We start from the raw sequence: 18,347 nt of genomic DNA, 5'->3' as shown, positions 1-18,347 counted from the left end.
AACGCCACACCCTCGGCCCGGCCCTGGCCCCGCCCCCGGCCGGCGCGCGTTCGCGGCCAGGGGAGGCGTGTGCTGCTTTTGCAGCGGGCGAGAGAGGGAGAGGGATGGATGCTGGAGGAGGAATTCGGGTTTAACGAGTGATCGCTGCTGTCTAGGATTTTGTTGCTTTCTCTGGGGAGCCTTGACCTCCTTTCCCGGACGAACCCTCCTGTGTTGAACTCCAGAGGAATCCGGAGTCTTGGGGTCTTTCTGGGGCAGCCCCGATCCCCACCCTGGGCTCCAGCAGCGAGGACTCTATGCACCCCCTGGCCAGGCAACAGAACTTGTTCCGCGGATGTTGTGGAGCTTCCACCTGCCACACCGGAGTGATTCCTTCTATCCCCTCCTCCAGCTGTAGCAGCTTAAGAGGGAAAGAACAACTAACCGGGGAATTTTCTTTAATTTTATTTTTCACCCCACCTCAGAACGGTAAGTATGTTAACCTCTCTTGCCTCTCCACTCTCCTCTTTTGGCTGTTAAGAAACAGTGGACATCTGAGGGGTAAATAATATCGGGAATGTGACAGAAGGGCATGAATGGAAGGCGGTTAAAAATAAACCAGGAGGTGGAAGGAGGGAGGTGCAGATGCTGCGCGGCGCTCTGGGGGGCCAACAGTTGTTATTTTCCTAACCCTGGGGATGGGGTGCGTGCGCCCTGCTTAATGTGCCGGAGCGGGAACCTGAATCCGGAGGCGAGGGTGCGATTAAAGATGTCGTTTCTCAACGAGGTGGGGTTTAGATTTAGCATCGTTTTGCCTCATTTCAGACTCACCGGTTCCGTTCTTTTGGAAACAGCTGGTGAACGGGTTTGAATTGCATCCTCTCCTAGCATTTGGATTTGGGTGCATTCTCCGGGCATTTGAGCAACACATAGGACTGTATAAATGGCGTGCGTTGAAGTGTATATTTCTCACGGTGTTGGCCTTTTCTGATTGTTTCTCTCAGTCTTTCTCCTTCTCTCTCTGATAAGGTTCAGGTATCAACCGAAGACTTGCGGGAATTAGCAATGAGAGATGAAAACAGCCTTTTTGACGGGGGTTGGGGTGGGAGGAGGAAGGGCGGGATGCTTGGCTCTTTGGAGGTGCAGGAATTCAAGAATATGTATTCTGCAAAATCCTATTAGTTTAATGATGTTAAAGAGGCAAGGGAAATTTCTCTGCAAAGGTCTCCCCCATAACGGCTCCTGGGAGTCTGCTGGAATAGATTCTCCTAACATGAACACCTTGAGAAGGAAGAGAGATTTTAAACCAGTCTGGTTTGGTGGGTGGAAGGATTCTTTCTTCCTTTCCTTTCTTTTTCTTCTCCTTCCCCTCTTCTTTAGATCAGGGGTAGTGAGGTAACTGTAACCAATTAATAGGAAGGTAGTTTGCTTTTTGTAGGGTGGACAAGGGAGTTAAATAAACAAAAACTAACAAACCCAAATAAATAAGAAATTATTTATGGTAGATCAAAAAGAGGGCGGGTCTGGATCTCCTGCAGAGTTGGTGGTAAATTAGAAGACCCTTTAATTCATGACCTTATGGGAGCCAGTTGTTGGGGATAGGTATATGCATAGAATACAAATATAGGGGTACTTTGGTTACACTAGGGCGTTATTTAAATAGTGCATTATAATCACTTCGAGGGAGTTGGGAATGAAACTAAGCAAACTCTCAGGCTCTTTGGCCTGTGAAAGTCTTTAAAGAATGATGGCCTGGCCCTCCACAGTGAATGTGACCCCAGGGAGGTTTTGTATATAGAGAACCTGAGGGTAAGCATTTCAGAGTAAAAGATGATGGTAGTAGGAGTTAGGCAAAGAAAGGCGTATGTCATTTAAGATAACTTCAGAGATGTATTTTCTGGATTTTGTGTCCCAGTTAAGCTCATCTCTTGCCCTTGGAGAATATGCAATCGAGAAGGGATCTATGACTGGGAAGCCCTGTGTTTGCCACTTCCCTGCTTGTCACTTCATGAAACTCTGGTGTGTTTAGGCTTCTAGGCTGACACAATTCAGCAAATAGCAGCAGGTGGTCAAGAGCTGAATCCTGTTACTGGCTCCAGAAAGCTGTTTCTCTTATCCTCCCCAAGTGCTTCTAGTAATAGAAGCTGGTAGATGCCCTGAGTTCTGTCATTTTCCTCCAGTTCTCTGGGCCTCTCTGCATTCTTGGAAGTCCGGGTGGATAGAGTGAATGGAAGGAGCAAGGAGACAGGTGATTGGGGCAGGAGCTCTTACGGGTCCTGGCTTGGAAGCTAGACCTAGCCAGACTCAGAGAGAGCCAAACTCACAAGGAAGAAGAAAGGCCAGGAATACCAAGTGATAGTGGAAACAAATCAGGCTGCAAGGAAGACATGATCAGGAAGCGGGGGATTGGAAAGCAAGGTGGGCAGGGACAGAGAGGAGGAGGGAAGTTGGGGAATAGGAGACATGGATTAAATTATAGGGGGCAAAGTATGACAGGCTGAAAACAAAGTCCACACAAGCTGGATTTAAAGCGTAAGGAGCTAGTCTCTTGAGGGGAGTATAGTGGGGAGCATCAAGGTGAACATGGAGGAACCACAAGAAGAGAAGATGATTACTAGGGCTGTGGAAACTGAGCCTAGCTCCTAGGTTGTGGGTGGTTCTGCAGGGAGTTGTAGGGAGCGTTCTGGAGTCTAAGGAACAGAAAAACAACAACAGGGCTATGCTTCAGAGTCAGGGAGTGCCAACTTAACACAGGCCATTGGTGAGTTTCAGAATGTTCTGGATGTCCTCACATTTTGTACTTCCCTAACGTTAGACATTAGTATAAGGACATACACATTTGGAGATGGGGAAATAGCCAATGAAAGTTTGGTTACTGTCATGTTATTAGTAACTGCCAGTGTTTATTGATATTCATTATGTGCCAAGGCACTGTGTATTCTATCACTGTCTACTCATTCAATCCTTACAAAAGTGGGATGGGGGATGTCGCATAAGCATCTATACTTTGTAGATGAGGTGACTGAAGCTTGCTCAAGTTGGCAGAGTCCGGATTAAAGAAAACTTTTTTCTGACTTCTCTAGTCCTGAATCAAGACAGATAGGGGTGAAAGGGCACTAAATTGAGAAACATTTTATGAGTGAAAATATTTAAAAATGGCTTGATATCAACGAATGATGGAAGCGGCTGTGAAGTGACAGCATTATTCTTCTTGAATTAAGACTTAGCCTTAGTGAAAGGCGGGACTGAAAGAAGAGCCATTAGGTTGAGAGTAGAGAGAGGAAAAATAATTGAGTTGCCATGAAATTAGAGCTAAAATAATAACCAAATAAGAAGGACAGAAAGATGGTTTAGTGAGAAGGAGATTTAACAACCTGCCTCAGACTCCTTGGAAATATATGGTCACGTGGTGCTTTGTGTATTTCTATTTGCTGGAGGGCAAGAGAAAGAAGTGGATGTGAAGGAAATGCTCAGTTTGCTCTTTATGATTTGATTCTTCTTTTTATTTTTCTCCTATGCTTGTTTCCCTTCCTTTTTCAGGTGAAGTGCTTCTTCTGCTTGATTTTAGCTGAAGGATGCTCAGCATTTCTTTGATTTCTATGGAGACCTCAGAGCTGGGTTTGCCCCTGCTGACACCTCATCTTGCACCTTCTCTACCTCCCAAGGTCTTTGCCTCTGTTGGTAGCTTGGCATTGCCCTTGGGTCCAGGAAGCCTGTGATGAACTTAAGGGGAGAGCCTGAGAGTCATCCTGATAGGCTTTGAGCAGCAATGGCTGGACATACTTCAAGTCACATGTTAACATGGGTCAAGCCGTCACTAGAAGGCAAGTGCTAAGACTAAAGGCTTGTTTGCATTTTATTTAAATTTGATGGACTCAGCTTTGGACAATTTCCATGGTAGAAAAATATATTCCATTTTCTAGGCACAACTGCTGGCTGTCAGTTACTTCCTGCCTTCGAATCTTGTGGCATCCATCATCAGCCACATCCAGACATATTTCCAAATTTGAACATTATCCCCAAACAGGTGTTTGGGAGACCCCCAACCATTTGTGACATAGGCTTGAAAGGGCTAGGCTGTTTATCTAGATAAGCCAAGCTCTGGAGAGCAATGTTGAATCCCTGGGAAGCGAGAGTATGGGGTGTGCTGATTTAAAAACAGAAAATGCAAAGTTGGACTGAAAATATCTTTAGTCTTCCAAGCAATCTGCTTAAGTGTTCCAAACTTACCTTAATCTGGTGAGAAAAGGAGCTGCCCTATTTTTCTTTGTTCTTCGTCTACAACTGGAACCAGCCATTTCCCAAAGCCACCACCATGGAGGTTGCAATGGTGAGTGCGGAGAGCTCAGGGTGCAACAGTCACATGCCTTATGGTTATGCAGCCCAGGCCAGGGCCCGGGAGCGGGAGAGGCTCGCTCACTCCAGGGCCGCTGCGGCAGCCGCCGTGGCAGCCGCCACAGCTGCTGTGGAAGGCGGTGGGGGTACTGGAGGGGGATCCCACCATCACCACCAGCCGCGTGGGGCCTGCACCTCCCATGACCCTCAGAGCAGCCGGGGTAGCCGGAGGAGAAGGCGACAGCGGCCCGAGAAGAAGAAAGTCCACCACCGTCAGAGCAACTTTCCTCACTGTACTGACCTGATGGCCAGCGGCTCTGAAGAGAAGATCCTGCGGGAGCTGAGTGAGGAAGAGGAGGAGGAGGAGGAGGAGGAGGAGGAGGAAGAGGAGGAGGGAAGGTTTTACTACAGCGAAGATGACCACATCGATGAATGTTCCTACACGGACCTGCTGCCTCAGGATGACGGGGGCGGCGGGGGCTACAGTTCAGTTCGCTACAGTGACTGCTGTGAGCGCGTGGTCATCAATGTGTCAGGCCTCCGCTTTGAGACTCAGATGAAAACCCTGGCCCAGTTTCCAGAGACCTTGTTGGGGGACCCTGAGAAAAGGACTCAGTACTTTGACCCTTTGCGTAATGAGTATTTTTTTGACAGGAACAGGCCTAGCTTTGATGCCATCTTATATTATTACCAATCAGGAGGCCGTCTGAAGAGGCCAGTCAATGTCCCCTTTGATATCTTCACCGAGGAGGTGAAGTTCTATCAGCTGGGAGAGGAGGCCCTCCTCAAATTTCGGGAGGATGAGGGCTTTGTGAGAGAGGAGGAGGACAGGGCCTTGCCGGAGAATGAATTTAAAAAGCAGATTTGGCTTCTCTTTGAGTATCCCGAGAGCTCCAGTCCAGCGAGGGGCATAGCCATCGTCTCCGTCCTGGTCATCTTAATCTCCATTGTGATTTTCTGCCTGGAAACCTTGCCTGAGTTCAGGGACGACAGGGATCTGCTCATGGCACTGAGCGCGGGCGGGCACAGTGGGCTGTTGAATGACACCTCCGCACCGCACCCAGAGAACTCAGGGCACACGATATTCAACGACCCCTTCTTCATTGTGGAGACGGTCTGTATCGTTTGGTTTTCCTTTGAGTTTGTGGTTCGCTGCTTTGCCTGTCCCAGCCAAGCACTCTTCTTCAAAAACATCATGAACATCATTGACATAGTCTCCATTTTGCCTTACTTCATTACGCTGGGCACGGACCTGGCCCAGCAGCAGGGCGGGGGCAACGGCCAGCAGCAGCAGGCCATGTCCTTTGCCATCCTCCGGATCATTCGTCTGGTCCGAGTGTTCCGGATCTTCAAACTCTCCAGGCACTCCAAAGGCCTGCAGATCCTGGGCCACACACTCAGAGCCAGCATGCGTGAGCTGGGCCTTCTCATCTTCTTCCTCTTCATTGGCGTCATCCTCTTCTCCAGTGCAGTGTATTTTGCGGAGGCAGATGAACCCACTACCCATTTCCAAAGCATCCCAGATGCGTTTTGGTGGGCTGTGGTGACCATGACGACTGTGGGCTACGGGGACATGAAGCCCATCACCGTGGGGGGCAAGATTGTGGGGTCTCTGTGTGCCATTGCGGGAGTCCTAACCATTGCTTTGCCTGTGCCCGTGATTGTCTCTAACTTTAACTATTTCTACCACAGAGAGACTGAGAATGAGGAACAGACACAGCTGACCCAGAATGCAGTCAGTTGCCCCTACCTCCCTTCTAATTTGCTGAAGAAATTTCGGAGCTCTACTTCTTCTTCCCTGGGGGACAAGTCAGAGTATCTAGAGATGGAAGAAGGAGTTAAGGAATCTCTCTGTGCAAAGGAAGAGAAGTGTCAGGGAAAAGGGGACGACAGTGAGACAGATAAAAACAACTGCTCTAATGTGAAGGCTGTGGAGACCGATGTGTGAATCTCGCTCTCCACCCACCACTGCCCCCCCAGCCCACAACCCCAGCGTCTCCAAATATATTTATGCATAGAGAGTGCCAATATGAAAGTGAAATATGCAAATGAATCTAATGCATATAGTAGTACGCCATTTAACGGTTATACATGGCATAATTGTTACTAAGCTTGTATTACATATCAAATAAATGATACATCTTGGAGAAGAGGGAGGCTTAAATAGGAGCAAATCTATCTTTATATTTTTTATTAGAATGCAAGAATTTTGCACATTAACTGGAAAGGATGTCAAAAGTGCAGATGGTTCCATGGAGAGAATGTGTGTGTGTGTATGTGTGTTTTGGTGTGTGTGCGTGCTGCGTGCACGTGTGTACATGTCAGTAAATTGTCAACGTTGTTAGTAATTGTGTAGTGTTGGGAAAAGTTGGCATTTTGAAGTATTTACTATGTAAGAACTAATGAATTTCAGCAGGCATTTATCAGTGCTTTAGTCGCATCTCATGTCTTTGGATTCTATAGTTGTTTTTTAAAAATTGTAAGAATTACTGTGTAGAAAAAAAGAGTAAATTATTTAATAGAATATAGGTCACAATTTTATCTTGGATTTAATTATAAAGTTTATTTTTAACTGGAAATTAACTTTTAAACAGGCTGCAGGGGCCTTTAGAAATTGATTATATTTTATTATTAATTTTGGAAAGACATGACAGCAAAAAAAAATGGAAGAAATGAAATCAGAGAAAATGTAACAAGTTTTTTTCACAGATAATGGGACTGAAATTTTTTTTTCCTTTGCACTACTTTATATGCTGGAGATTTGAGAGAGACTTCATACTGTGAATGTTTACTAATGTAACAGTTCAATGACAATCATTGGAAGAATGATTTCTTAGTCTTATTTTATTGTTCTCTTTTTTTCTTTGTGTGAGACTAATGGCCACGCAGATAACAGCACATGATTCCCTTCTCTTTAAATTTACATAACTGATCTGCAAAGGGACTATGAAGTAAAATTTAGCAACTGAATCTTTTGAAATTGGTCTGTTGCTATGCTTCTGAAACCATACTATCGTAAATATTCTTCTGCCTTTAAATTCAAAATAATTTAACCAAAGTTAATGCATGCACTGAAAAACTCTTGAAGAAATAAGATGCCCAGCAGTTACAGTGATTGGCTTAAGAGCTTTCTATTAAATGTGCAACATAAATGCTAGATTTATTAAGTTTATTTCTTTGTACAGCTACATAAAAGCATAATGTGGGATTCGCCTAAGAATTTAGCATTCTATTTGCTAAAATTGATAAAAGAAAGAATTGGGTCAAAACATTTGATTTGGACATCACCATCACTATTTTTACTAGAATTTATAACATATATAACTGCATGTAACTTACAACAAGGTATTCTAGAATGTGAGGTAACAGCTAGATTTCAGACTTGCACTTTCACGTCATAATGAGATATAGGTTAGCAAACTCAGAATGCATAAGAGGGCTTCAATTTCTATTCTCTATAAAATGGTTGTCCTGAGGTTTGTGGGGGGGAAAAGGTACATAGGGTATTTTAGCACATAATGAACTCTGACAACTGTGAACTTGGGGAAAAAAAAAAAAAGACGTAGGATAGCTTTTCTCTAGCTTTTTAATCCCAGGCCATCATTTGATAATAATATAAACCTTACTTCTTTAATGACATTTGAAATTTCAAGTAAATCCAGTGTTAGGTTTAAAAGTAAAGCTACACCCTCTCCCCATCCCTTACCCACCACTTACAGAGAAACACATCTTGAAAACACCATTTGGAGAAAGAAAAAGAGCAAGCAGGATAGTTGATTGTGCAGACCAAGGATCTCTAGCGGACAGTAGAGAGTGACAAAACAGGAAATGCCATCTGGTAACAAGACTTCAAAGATGGCATTTTAAAATATCTTGGATATGGAACAGAATTGTAACATGCATTAGACTAAGGGTAATACTATTTAAGTTGGTCACCATTCGGAAAAATCACATTGTTAATCTCTGCCCCTCAATTTCCTTATTAGTAAAAAAGAGGGCACATCAAGCATTTGTTTTATCTCAGAGTTGTTGCTGAAAGCAAATGAGAACATGAAAATTCTGAAATGTCAAGTTCCATATAAATGCCTTGATGGTATGTCTAAACTGTTTAATCTTCCTCTGGGGCAAAAAGAGATTTAGAACCCATGAGCTACATCTGCTTTGTTAGGATATTGTGATAACTGTGGGTAATTTCTTTAATTTTGAGCTTCTTACGAGAAGTTGATTTGCAGACACAAGATAGCCTATCATTGAATAATTGAAGCAATTTCTTTTGGGGGAAGATCCCAGGCATATCTTAGTATAAAAAGTTGACTTCGTGGACAAGCTACCATGTATCTTTTGCTGTACTAGGTCAGATTCTATATGAAAATAGTACAAATGCTCTCCAGCTTTGGATGTTTATTGAACATTTCTATAATAGCAATAGCAGTGACTTGACTGTGTTTATAAAGGAAAGCATATTGTATTCCGTTGTTTCTACAATGCCTCCTTTTTAAATATGAAAAGTTCTATTAAATTTAATTGATATATATTAGAGCTGATAATTCTGAGAATCCAAGAAATATAGTTTTTTGGGGATTCTGGGATTTTCCTTTATCTTACAATGGTTTTCTTAAGGGTAAAAGGATCAAGAAATAACAGTCATGGGCTTCCAAACCAAACATTATTAGGTTATGAAATGTATGTCTGTTTGATTGTTTTTTCTTGCAAGATACATCTATTTGAGGATGTCTGGATCTTGATTCCATGCTGAAAAGGAAGTGTTTTAAGCCCTTAAGACTTGTATAGGGCCATTTCTGTATGGAATACTTCTCTTATAGAGAATGTGTAAAGATAGAATCCTCATTGCAGCTGTGGTTTCATAGAATTTTCCAAGTCAGAGATAGACAAAATGCTTTAGTACCATTTGTGAAAATTTTATACTGGGAAATATGCTTCCAGGGCCTATTTGTAACAGATTAAGGAAACTGTATCTTCCTTAGTAGGATACATTAAGGCCACTATACGTATTTGAATGTACTATAGAAGAGAAGTGACCCCATTTAGAGATTTGAAGTTTTAGGATCTGGGATCCTTTCATTGCTTTTCACATGATAATGTTACCAAAAGTACAATATTTGAGGGTCTTCCTAACCAGAGTCTTTTCAAGGGTGAATGCAGTGTTCTCTCTTGCGAATGCTTGAAAAGGAAACACTAATGGCTCACAGTTACGGAGAAGAGAGGAAGCCTAAATATTCCTTTTAATTTCTGTGAAAAGGAGCTAGTGGGTGACAGAGGAATGACAGCTGGTTTCGGAGTCCAGAGCTGGCTTGTGGACCTGGGTACATCATTTCATCTCCTGATTTTCAGTTTTGTTTTGTTTTGGTTTTTTAAGTATAAAATCACTTCATTCCTCCCAGCACTCTGAAGGTGATAGAAGTTGCTTGATATTTTTGAAGTACCTTCAAGTCATATCACCTTGATTTTATAGTAAGTACTAAGCATAAGTTAGTTTTAAAATCTCACTGTTAGGTTAAATGCAGGATGAGGGGTTTGAGATTTTTAGAATGTAAACCAAAGTGAATGAATAGGGTGTATTTTGAAGCTATTTATTCTAACAATTTCTGAAGGGAAGGGACTCACTTAATAAAAAATAACTCCTTGGTCTCCAGTTGAATACATATGGTGGAAGTTGGTAAGTAAACATTTTGATTTCTTGCTTTGTTAGAGTACAGCCTTGTCAGTAAACAAGTGTTCCGACCTGTGCTGGGGAACTCATTTTATGCAGAAACACATGTAGTATTTCACAAGTGCACCAGTTTCCTTGTCAAATTTGTTTCAAACAAGATTGCTGAAGCTTTGTGAAAACCTTTTCATTAAGCATGTGTTGCAATAGAATCCAATATATGACTAAGAAACATCTAAGGAAAATACTCTGAGTTAAGGGATATATTTCCATTTTTTTAGAAAGTCAACATTAACCAACAGAAAATTATCTTTAATTACGTTGGCATCTTAAACAGAGATATCGCTACACCCCAAGAGATCAGAAATGGTGTTATTCATTGTTACTGATTTTGAGGATTGTGATGCTTCCTCAGCACTAACATTGCAGCCATTCCTAAGTAAAGTGGAAATACACTTAGATTCGGTTTGCATTTTTAAGTGAACATATGATGTGCTTGTGTGCACGATGAAGAGTATAACATCCCTCTTTATATATTTATATATTTTTATCAGTACAGTTTAGAATGATTACATGTTGTCATTCAAAGACAAAGGGGCCTGTTCCAAGGGGAAATCTTCCTGACCCAAAAGTTATTCTGAATTCTGCAAGGGACATTTGGTATGGACAAAAGGTACCTCTTGGTTTTCCTGCCTGTGAAGAAGCTTGACTCAAAGCACAGAGTCTTCCAGACCAAGGTAACCACTGCAGGTTAGAAGACAGTCCTACTGTCTAGTACGGAGATCGGTATTGCCATTCGAAAGAAGATGGATGGAGTGGTTTGTGTTCATGATTGAAGGAAGCAGAGCTGTTTTTGTAGTAAATGGGAATATGTACTTTTGAAATGTACTTTGAAATGTAAATTCAGACTGATATGAGTTTTATTTCTGACTTGGTTTTCTGTTTCCATAGCAGTCTCAATTTCTTACAGTATCTTCTTCACAAAAGTATGCTAATATGTATCACGCCATATGGCCCAATTTGAGGTTCAGAAAATATGGTTACTTTATTTGTGGGTAAATAAATTAATCCAGGGCATGAGTTGGGTGTTTTGAAAACATGACACATATGTAGTGAGCTGTGGCATTAAGTGAGACTCTAGCATATCCTCTTTCAGGCCCATGGGTTACACTGAGTAGAGCCTGAATAGATGTATAAGTCAAATAATTGATACTTAAAGACTCTTGCTGTCTGTCACCTGGGAAAGGATTCCCACATTCGCTAGTCATGGTGTTGTCAGCCTGCAGTTAAGTTCTTGATTCACTGGCTGCTGTTGGTATCTTGGAAGAATTTGTATCCAGAATACCAGGAGCTACTGATAGTGGATCCACAAGCAGTCAGCTTTTGCTTCCTAAACAGCAAATTATCTGTTGTGTAGCTTTCCATACATCTGAGGCTGGCTTTGCTCAGGCCCAGGACCATTTTCTCCCATTAAACAGCCAGTGTATAAAATGCAAAATAAAAAATAAAAAAAAAAAAGGAAAATAGTACAGTAGAAACAACAAAAGCTAAACAAAAACCTAACTGGGAAGCCAAATCTGTTGTTCAATGTGCCATGTACATCAGAGCAAAATATGGAGGGTTTATGGGTAACTTTTGTCATGGTGGCTCCTCACCATTAGCAGAGGTAACCAACAGGTGACTGTTTTGATGGCTGATATAAAGAAGAAATGAGTTACTGAAAGTGTATATGAGTTAACATTTTCTGTGAAAATGATAAAAATGCCAACTTACCTTAGTAGTGGTCTTAATAGTAATTATTAAAAATAATAAATATGAAAAACATGCTGTTTTTTTTTCAGTTATTAGCATCATGTGGAAATGTACTGGGATTGTTTCTTTCATGATTTTATCGACCAGGGGTGTATTTTTAAACCAGCAAGCATGAAGGCACATGTTTCTTAAGCTATTGGCTATATTGAGGGGTCAGTCATTTCTTAAATCAGTCAAAGCAGTTAATAGCCCCTGTGAATATCAACTAAAGTTGTGTCAGTACTGAGCCAAAGAATTATAGTTGTTTAAAAATAATCAGATTAATATATATTTATATGTTTATATTTATCATATTTTATGTTCTGCCTTTATTTTGGCAAAAGGCACATAAGCAAAATGAATGATCTGAGACATTGAAAGACACTTCTTGAAGTGGAAGTGTGTAATTCCCATGTGTTTTGGGGAAATAGTGAGACTAAAGACTGAAAAAGTTTTCTTTACACTTTAGGTTGGATTTTTATGCCATAGTGGTATTAGGGCTAAGCTCTGGGACATTCCATGGGATAAGGTTATATGGGGTTCTATTCCCAAGAAGGGTCAATTTGTATGTTTTATGGAACATTGCAAAGTGTTTATTTTTCATGGACATTATATAAAGGGTGCACATAGCATGGAAACTAGACTATATGGCTCCACACATCTACTTTGTGCTCTGTAGAAATAGACATACTTGAAACCATTATCTTTCTGTACTTTTGTTGTGGATGTTGTTTGATGTGACTTCCTTAATTCTCTTAATTAAGATTACATTATAGCATTAAAAAAATCTCAGGTTATTGTTGTGGGGTTTTTATGTTTTTCTTTTGTGTGTGTGAATGTTCCAGTATCTTTCAACTTCTGAGAGCACTCACATACAAAATTGTAAAATAATTGGAAAACCCCATGGCTCTTGGTGACCAGGGGTATATCATCTGAACTCTCCTACTGACAGGGGCCATTAGTTAACATGGAGGATGCATGTTATTCTGTTTATAAACTTAATTCACTTGGACCTGAATACTGATGATTCCTGCCGAGAACACTAATGGTGTTGATAGCACCTGAGTCTTTTCTTTCTCCTTCAACTAGTAGGGTTTATGATCCAAATGAAGCTTTCATTTGCTATCAGGCAGGGTAGGAAATAATTAATGAAGCTCCCACTGGACTGAAATCTATCAAGAAGTGATGGGATCTCTAGGGAATGTGGCAGGATTTGTATTTATTTCTTTGCCATTCTTACTGGGTATCATTCTTGGCATTCCTGTTGGGAGATGGATTTTACATGTAGTATGACTTACCTAATATTAAAATGACCTTGGTAAGAAAATAGAGAATCTAAGTTCCACACTATCTTATTAGTTTGAGGAATATCTCTAGCTAAATATTTTAAGAAATTAACATGAGATTTGGGGATTGCAATGCATATTTAGAGCCAGGAGATTGAGCTCATAAATAATGATTCATTTAGTCAGGTTTCTTGAGAGGATAATGGAATCTCTGCTTTTCTTCCTTTTCTCTTAACTTGCATACATTATATTTAAATTTGTGCATTATATTTTAAGTTGGTGGATATGAATGTTTTACCTTTTAGTAAACCAAGTAAAAGGCTTTGTTACAAATTGATTAGAGGTTGACAAAACTGTTGTTCTTTTCAACGTTTGCTGTTAATCAGTCTAGAAACTGATTTCAGTATACAAGAAATATGACATAAAGAAATGCATATATAACATATTGGAATCTAGATGACAGAGAAAGACTATTAAGAGTACATTTTCCTTCTGGGTTTCTAGATGTATTCTCAGAGTTCTTGCCCTATTTCTTCCAGATTCAATCCAGCCAATGAGAAGCTAGTAAACTGCCCTTTTTCTGGAATAGCAACAGAATATAAGAAAGATCAGGACTCATTGGTAATAGGAAGTGGGAGGGAAGTAGGCAAGGGACAAAATGTTATGCCTAAATGAAGTTATTGATTTAATGGTAAAAAAGCTAGATCAGCCTAAAAACTGCTTCATTGGATAATGCTAATCATTAATTATTGCTCATCTAGGAAATATAGGAAATTAAGCCAATCACTTAGTAACTTAGTATTAGTATCAGACTTAGTAGGATGTGTGTGTGTCCGAATACCTTAATTCCATTTGCCCTCAGTCTTAGAGAGCACTCAGCTTTCACATCCTTAGAAGATTAACACTTGAGCACCTGTATTTCACAGGGGATAATTCCTCCCTGCTTATTGTAATGCAGAATGTCAATGCGGTAGTGTATTAAAAGCAAGATGTAATTAAGCAACCAATTGAAGCCTTGGGAGTGAGTGTCGCTAACACAAACCTGAATGATGTGTTTATGTTGGGTATTGCTGGTGTGCAATTCTTAGAGGAGTGGAAAAATCATAAAATCTGTGCAACATAATTAGAACTCCTTCCTGCAGTCATATGCTCCTTGCTGATTTAGCTGCTGCTGCTTCTCATCCAAAGAGAAGAGGTGTTATTTCACTACTAGAATCCATATTTCACGGGCTTCCAGGCAGTGTGAGAAGCAGTGGAGAAAGAAGGGTTAGATTAGATAGATAAGCATGAAGCAACATACAGTATGTGAAGGTGTGAATTGTCTTGTGACACCAGGCTATTTTTACTCACTCAAGGGACTGAGTTGAATCTTTGGGTGTGGGAGGCTCTGTTGAGGAGTTGCTGTTTGTTTTCTGTTTGTCCGAGGTGTCACTGTTGGAGATCGGTGGAACATGGGATAAACCCTGCCATCATTGGTAAAGTAAGTTGAAAATTACATGCTCGAAACATTTTTTTCGTTTCAGTTCTGAAATGTTGTAGTTGAGATAGAAGCTTTGCAGGAGAGTCACTCAATTTTCAAAAATTTTACTGCATCCCTGAAAGGATTTGGGAAAGAAATCGAAGTAATGATTCTAAATTCTGGCCAAATATAAATTTGTTCAAAATAAAGTGTCCAAAGGTTCCCTTTTTAGTTTCTGTTTTCAAGCTTTCTCCTCAGTTATTTAGCCTGTTGGTTTTATTAATTGCAGAGGTAAACATGTAAATTGTTTGGGCCCCCAACTTCCCCACATCCCACCATACTCCTTTCACCATTGCTTCAACAAAAGCTCAATTAGGAAGGCTGCAGACACCCCAGATTCACAGATGCCTCAGGGAGGCTTTTTTTTGGTGTAATCCAGGTAAACAGCTTCCCATTTTATACATCAGGTCATGCCAGTATATACCCAGAAAGTGTCTACGATCACCTGCATTGTTGGTTCCTTATGTTGTTATTATGCTGGGTATTTTCCACCTATTACTGAACAACTGGGATTTTAAAACAGCTGGATGATTAGTTTTGTATTTTCCACTTTTCACCCAGATTCTTTATTACTGTGTAGAAATAACCCCACAGTGGAATGAGCTGCAAGTATAATAGCAAAAATCTTACTCTGATGCAACTGTTGTTATAAGGAATCTGACCAAGAAAATTAAGGACAAATAGTCTTAACTATTGTTTATTTACAACCGTGTTAGATAAAGCATACTCATTTCCATTCCTAGAGAAAGCAGTTGACTTACCAACTTTTAAAATGCCTCTTGCAATATTCCTTAGGCTACCAAAGCTATGCTTTGGCGGTGACATTTATTTGCTTAAGGGGAGATGTCTACACACAATGTGCCATCACCTGAGATTTCCATCCACTGCTGGCAAGGGGAGCTGACAGAGCAGGCTGGCTGCAGTCCTCTCACTCACCAGAGTCTATTTTTAGGTTGTCTAGAGGGGTTGAAACTCAAAGACAATACAACTTTTTACTATGATGATTTGCCGGTTTATAAAGCTGTTGGGTATTGGAAAGGGACAAATTTAATTCAGGTGCTGTTTTTTTGGTTCTTCATCCAGGACTGAAATTAGAATTGAAAGGGTGTGCAGACTTCTTTTCCTTCACCAATTACGTTTTCAACAGCTATTTGTTCAGCTCATGTGAGGTGACTGGGCTGACATTTCTTCCCGTGTTCCTAATCTCTCAATGTACTAACACTTCAGAGGATCACAGTCCATTTAGAAAGATTTCTGAGTTATGGAAAGATTCATTTGTTAAAATAGCAGATTCTTGTTTATTATTACTATTAACTTTCCTTCTTTTTTTTCCCCCAGACTCTATGTGTGCCTGGATCTAGTTTCTTCTTGGAGAGTGAATTGCCAGGCTATCATGCTCTAATAATACTTTTTATATATTCTATCTTGTGTTCTGCAATGTGCTTCATTTTCTGTAATAGCTTCTTATAAACTGCCTAGTAAATTCAACTTGCCCATTTTTTATGATTCTTGCATGAGCAATAACAACAGTCAGTGCTTTCAAAGAGTAAATGTGATTATACAAAGAGTATTTACTTTTTTTAATCCCCAGAATTTATATTTTTTCTGTTTAATAGCATGTGATTAAATTATAAACTGAGAAAGAGAGAGAGAGAGAGAAGCAGATATGACTGAAATAATAAACATCTATGAAACAGTAAAAAGTCAGACCTTTTATTCCAACTTAGGTTTTCTTTTTGAGGACCATGGTTATTTTGCCCCACAAAAATATATATTTTTTCAAACCCATATGTGTCTTTCTCCTTGGTAAGGGTATGAGGGCCATTGATGGTGCATTTAAAAATTTTGATTTGAGTAAAGTCGTGAATTTCTTTCTTGGATAAATATTGAAAAGGATGGTTCTTTCTGTGGACATTTCTACTTAGGCAGGCCAAATGAAATTGCATCAGTTGCATGGCTTAGGCAGGACAGCTGAGGGAAACTTCTGGAATTTTTCTGCTATGCATTCTGTTTGTGTTGATCAGATCCCATAGGTGTTTGCTCAGGTTTCCATTTGCTTTTCAAGATGCTGTCTGATTTCTTTCTCCTGGAGTTGAGGCTTTCACATTGAAATGAAGTTGTAAAAACATTTTTAGCTCTCTCCAACTAGCTTTAACTTCCTAAGAACTCAGACTTCTCTTGCAAAATATATCTTAAGTACTATCTTGTTTGTTTTCTGAATATTTTAGATCATACATTAGAGACCTTGGCTTTCTGTCTTCATTCAAGCCAAATAAGCATTATCTTTAATTGAAGCTGCTTCTACTTAAAGCCAAAACAATTGGTCGAGTCAGTGAAGGAAAAAAAAAGTCAAGTTGCTTGTCTGGCACTGTGAAGTCATTGATTCAATTCTGCTTCATTAAAGCCATCAGTATCAAATGCATACCGGATTCTCTTTAAATTTGGGGAGTTTCCTATTGCTACCTATTCTGTGAGTGGAATATCTTTAGTTGTAAAACCATTATCTTGTGGGATTTTTATTTTTTACTTTAGCAAACTGAAACTCTTCCTGTGCCTTAGAAATACGACATCCTGTAAATTAAACGCAAGTGAAACCAATATTATGGGACTTCTTAAAACTAAAATTATTTTTCCTTCACAATTTTTCATGAAAGTATTTGCAAACTTGGAGAATGTGTATTTTAGCCTAAATGAGCAGACACATAGCTAATATTTGAAGATATTTTTAGGCAGATAGCTTAATTTCTCACTATTATAGTATGAAGGAGAAAGTGACTCTTGCAATTAATTTTTACACATTGGAAGTGGAGGTGGAAGGATATATATTTGTTTACAATTTCTGAATGAGACTGGAGGTAATAGATGTCAAAACATTCTGTGGGGTTCTTTCAGAAGTTCTTTAATGGAAGCCGAGTACGTTTACAATGTATCTACATTTTTCTATACCTAACCAGAGAGTGTAATTTAGAAATGTGATATTGAATTAAGCAGATTACATTTCTGAGATTTTAAATAAATTCATATCATACAAGATTATCTCTATCTAGGGCCTATTAGAAAACAAAATGAAAACAAAACACAGCATGCCACACAGCCTAACAGGCTGTGTGTGAATGTTTTCAGCATAACGTTTGGCAATTTGAAAGCCCATCTCCCTGGAAATACAGCATGTTTTCAGTAGAAAAGATCACCTTATACACACCTCTGAATATAAAATATTACTCTAACAATTTTGAACTTCTATTTTAGGTTTTGATCTTATAATTTGGCTCTAAGTTTCACTTTTGCTGGCATCAAATGGATGGTTTCTGTGGTATTAAATAATCATTACTTAATTACTTCTACTAGAATAAAACTTGATGTTAAAAATAGGAGGCACTAATAATTTGTACAGATTGGTCCATAGAGAATTAGCACATAAAACAGACCTTCCTCTTTTCACTGGTAGAGCAATTTCTCAGTAATCATGTTTTTCTGCTTTTTAAAAATGTCATACATTATTTTACTAAATATTTATTGCAGTCTGGTCATGCCTTTTATCCTAAAACCTGACTGTTTGCCATGGAGAGGTAAACCTCTGGGTCTCAATAGAATAGTATTAAAAGGATCTTGTCATAAAACTCTCACCAAAAAGATGGTTCCATGCCAGGTACTCAAGGGTAGGATCACAGGCAGCTCCAGAGTATTTAATGGAATGTACAGACAACTTAAGTGATTCGGTTTCATTAAAAAAAAAAAGTCCAGAGTCTTAGCAAGTTGAATGTTGCCA

The 18,347-nt window shown here is 39.8% G+C and overlaps 1 protein-coding gene across 1 annotated transcript; it reads left to right on the top strand.

Moving 5' to 3' along the window:
- The first annotated feature begins 69 nt into the window (after nt 1-69).
- KCNA4 (potassium voltage-gated channel subfamily A member 4) lies at nt 70-13,707 on the top strand. Its single transcript, XM_017668877.3, has 2 exons — nt 70-468; nt 3,520-13,707. Exon 2 carries the CDS (start codon nt 4,295-4,297, stop codon nt 6,260-6,262), a length of 1,968 nt encoding a protein of 655 aa, XP_017524366.1. The 5' UTR covers nt 70-468; nt 3,520-4,294; the 3' UTR covers nt 6,263-13,707.
- The last annotated feature ends 4,640 nt before the right edge of the window (nt 13,708-18,347 follow it).

Source organism: Manis javanica, chromosome 11 (assembly GCF_040802235.1).
Source record: "Manis javanica isolate MJ-LG chromosome 11, MJ_LKY, whole genome shotgun sequence".
Taxonomy (NCBI): Eukaryota; Metazoa; Chordata; class Mammalia; order Pholidota; family Manidae; genus Manis; species Manis javanica.
The sequence above is the reverse complement of the archived record's forward strand: the minus strand, read 5'-3'. Positions and strand labels throughout refer to the sequence as shown.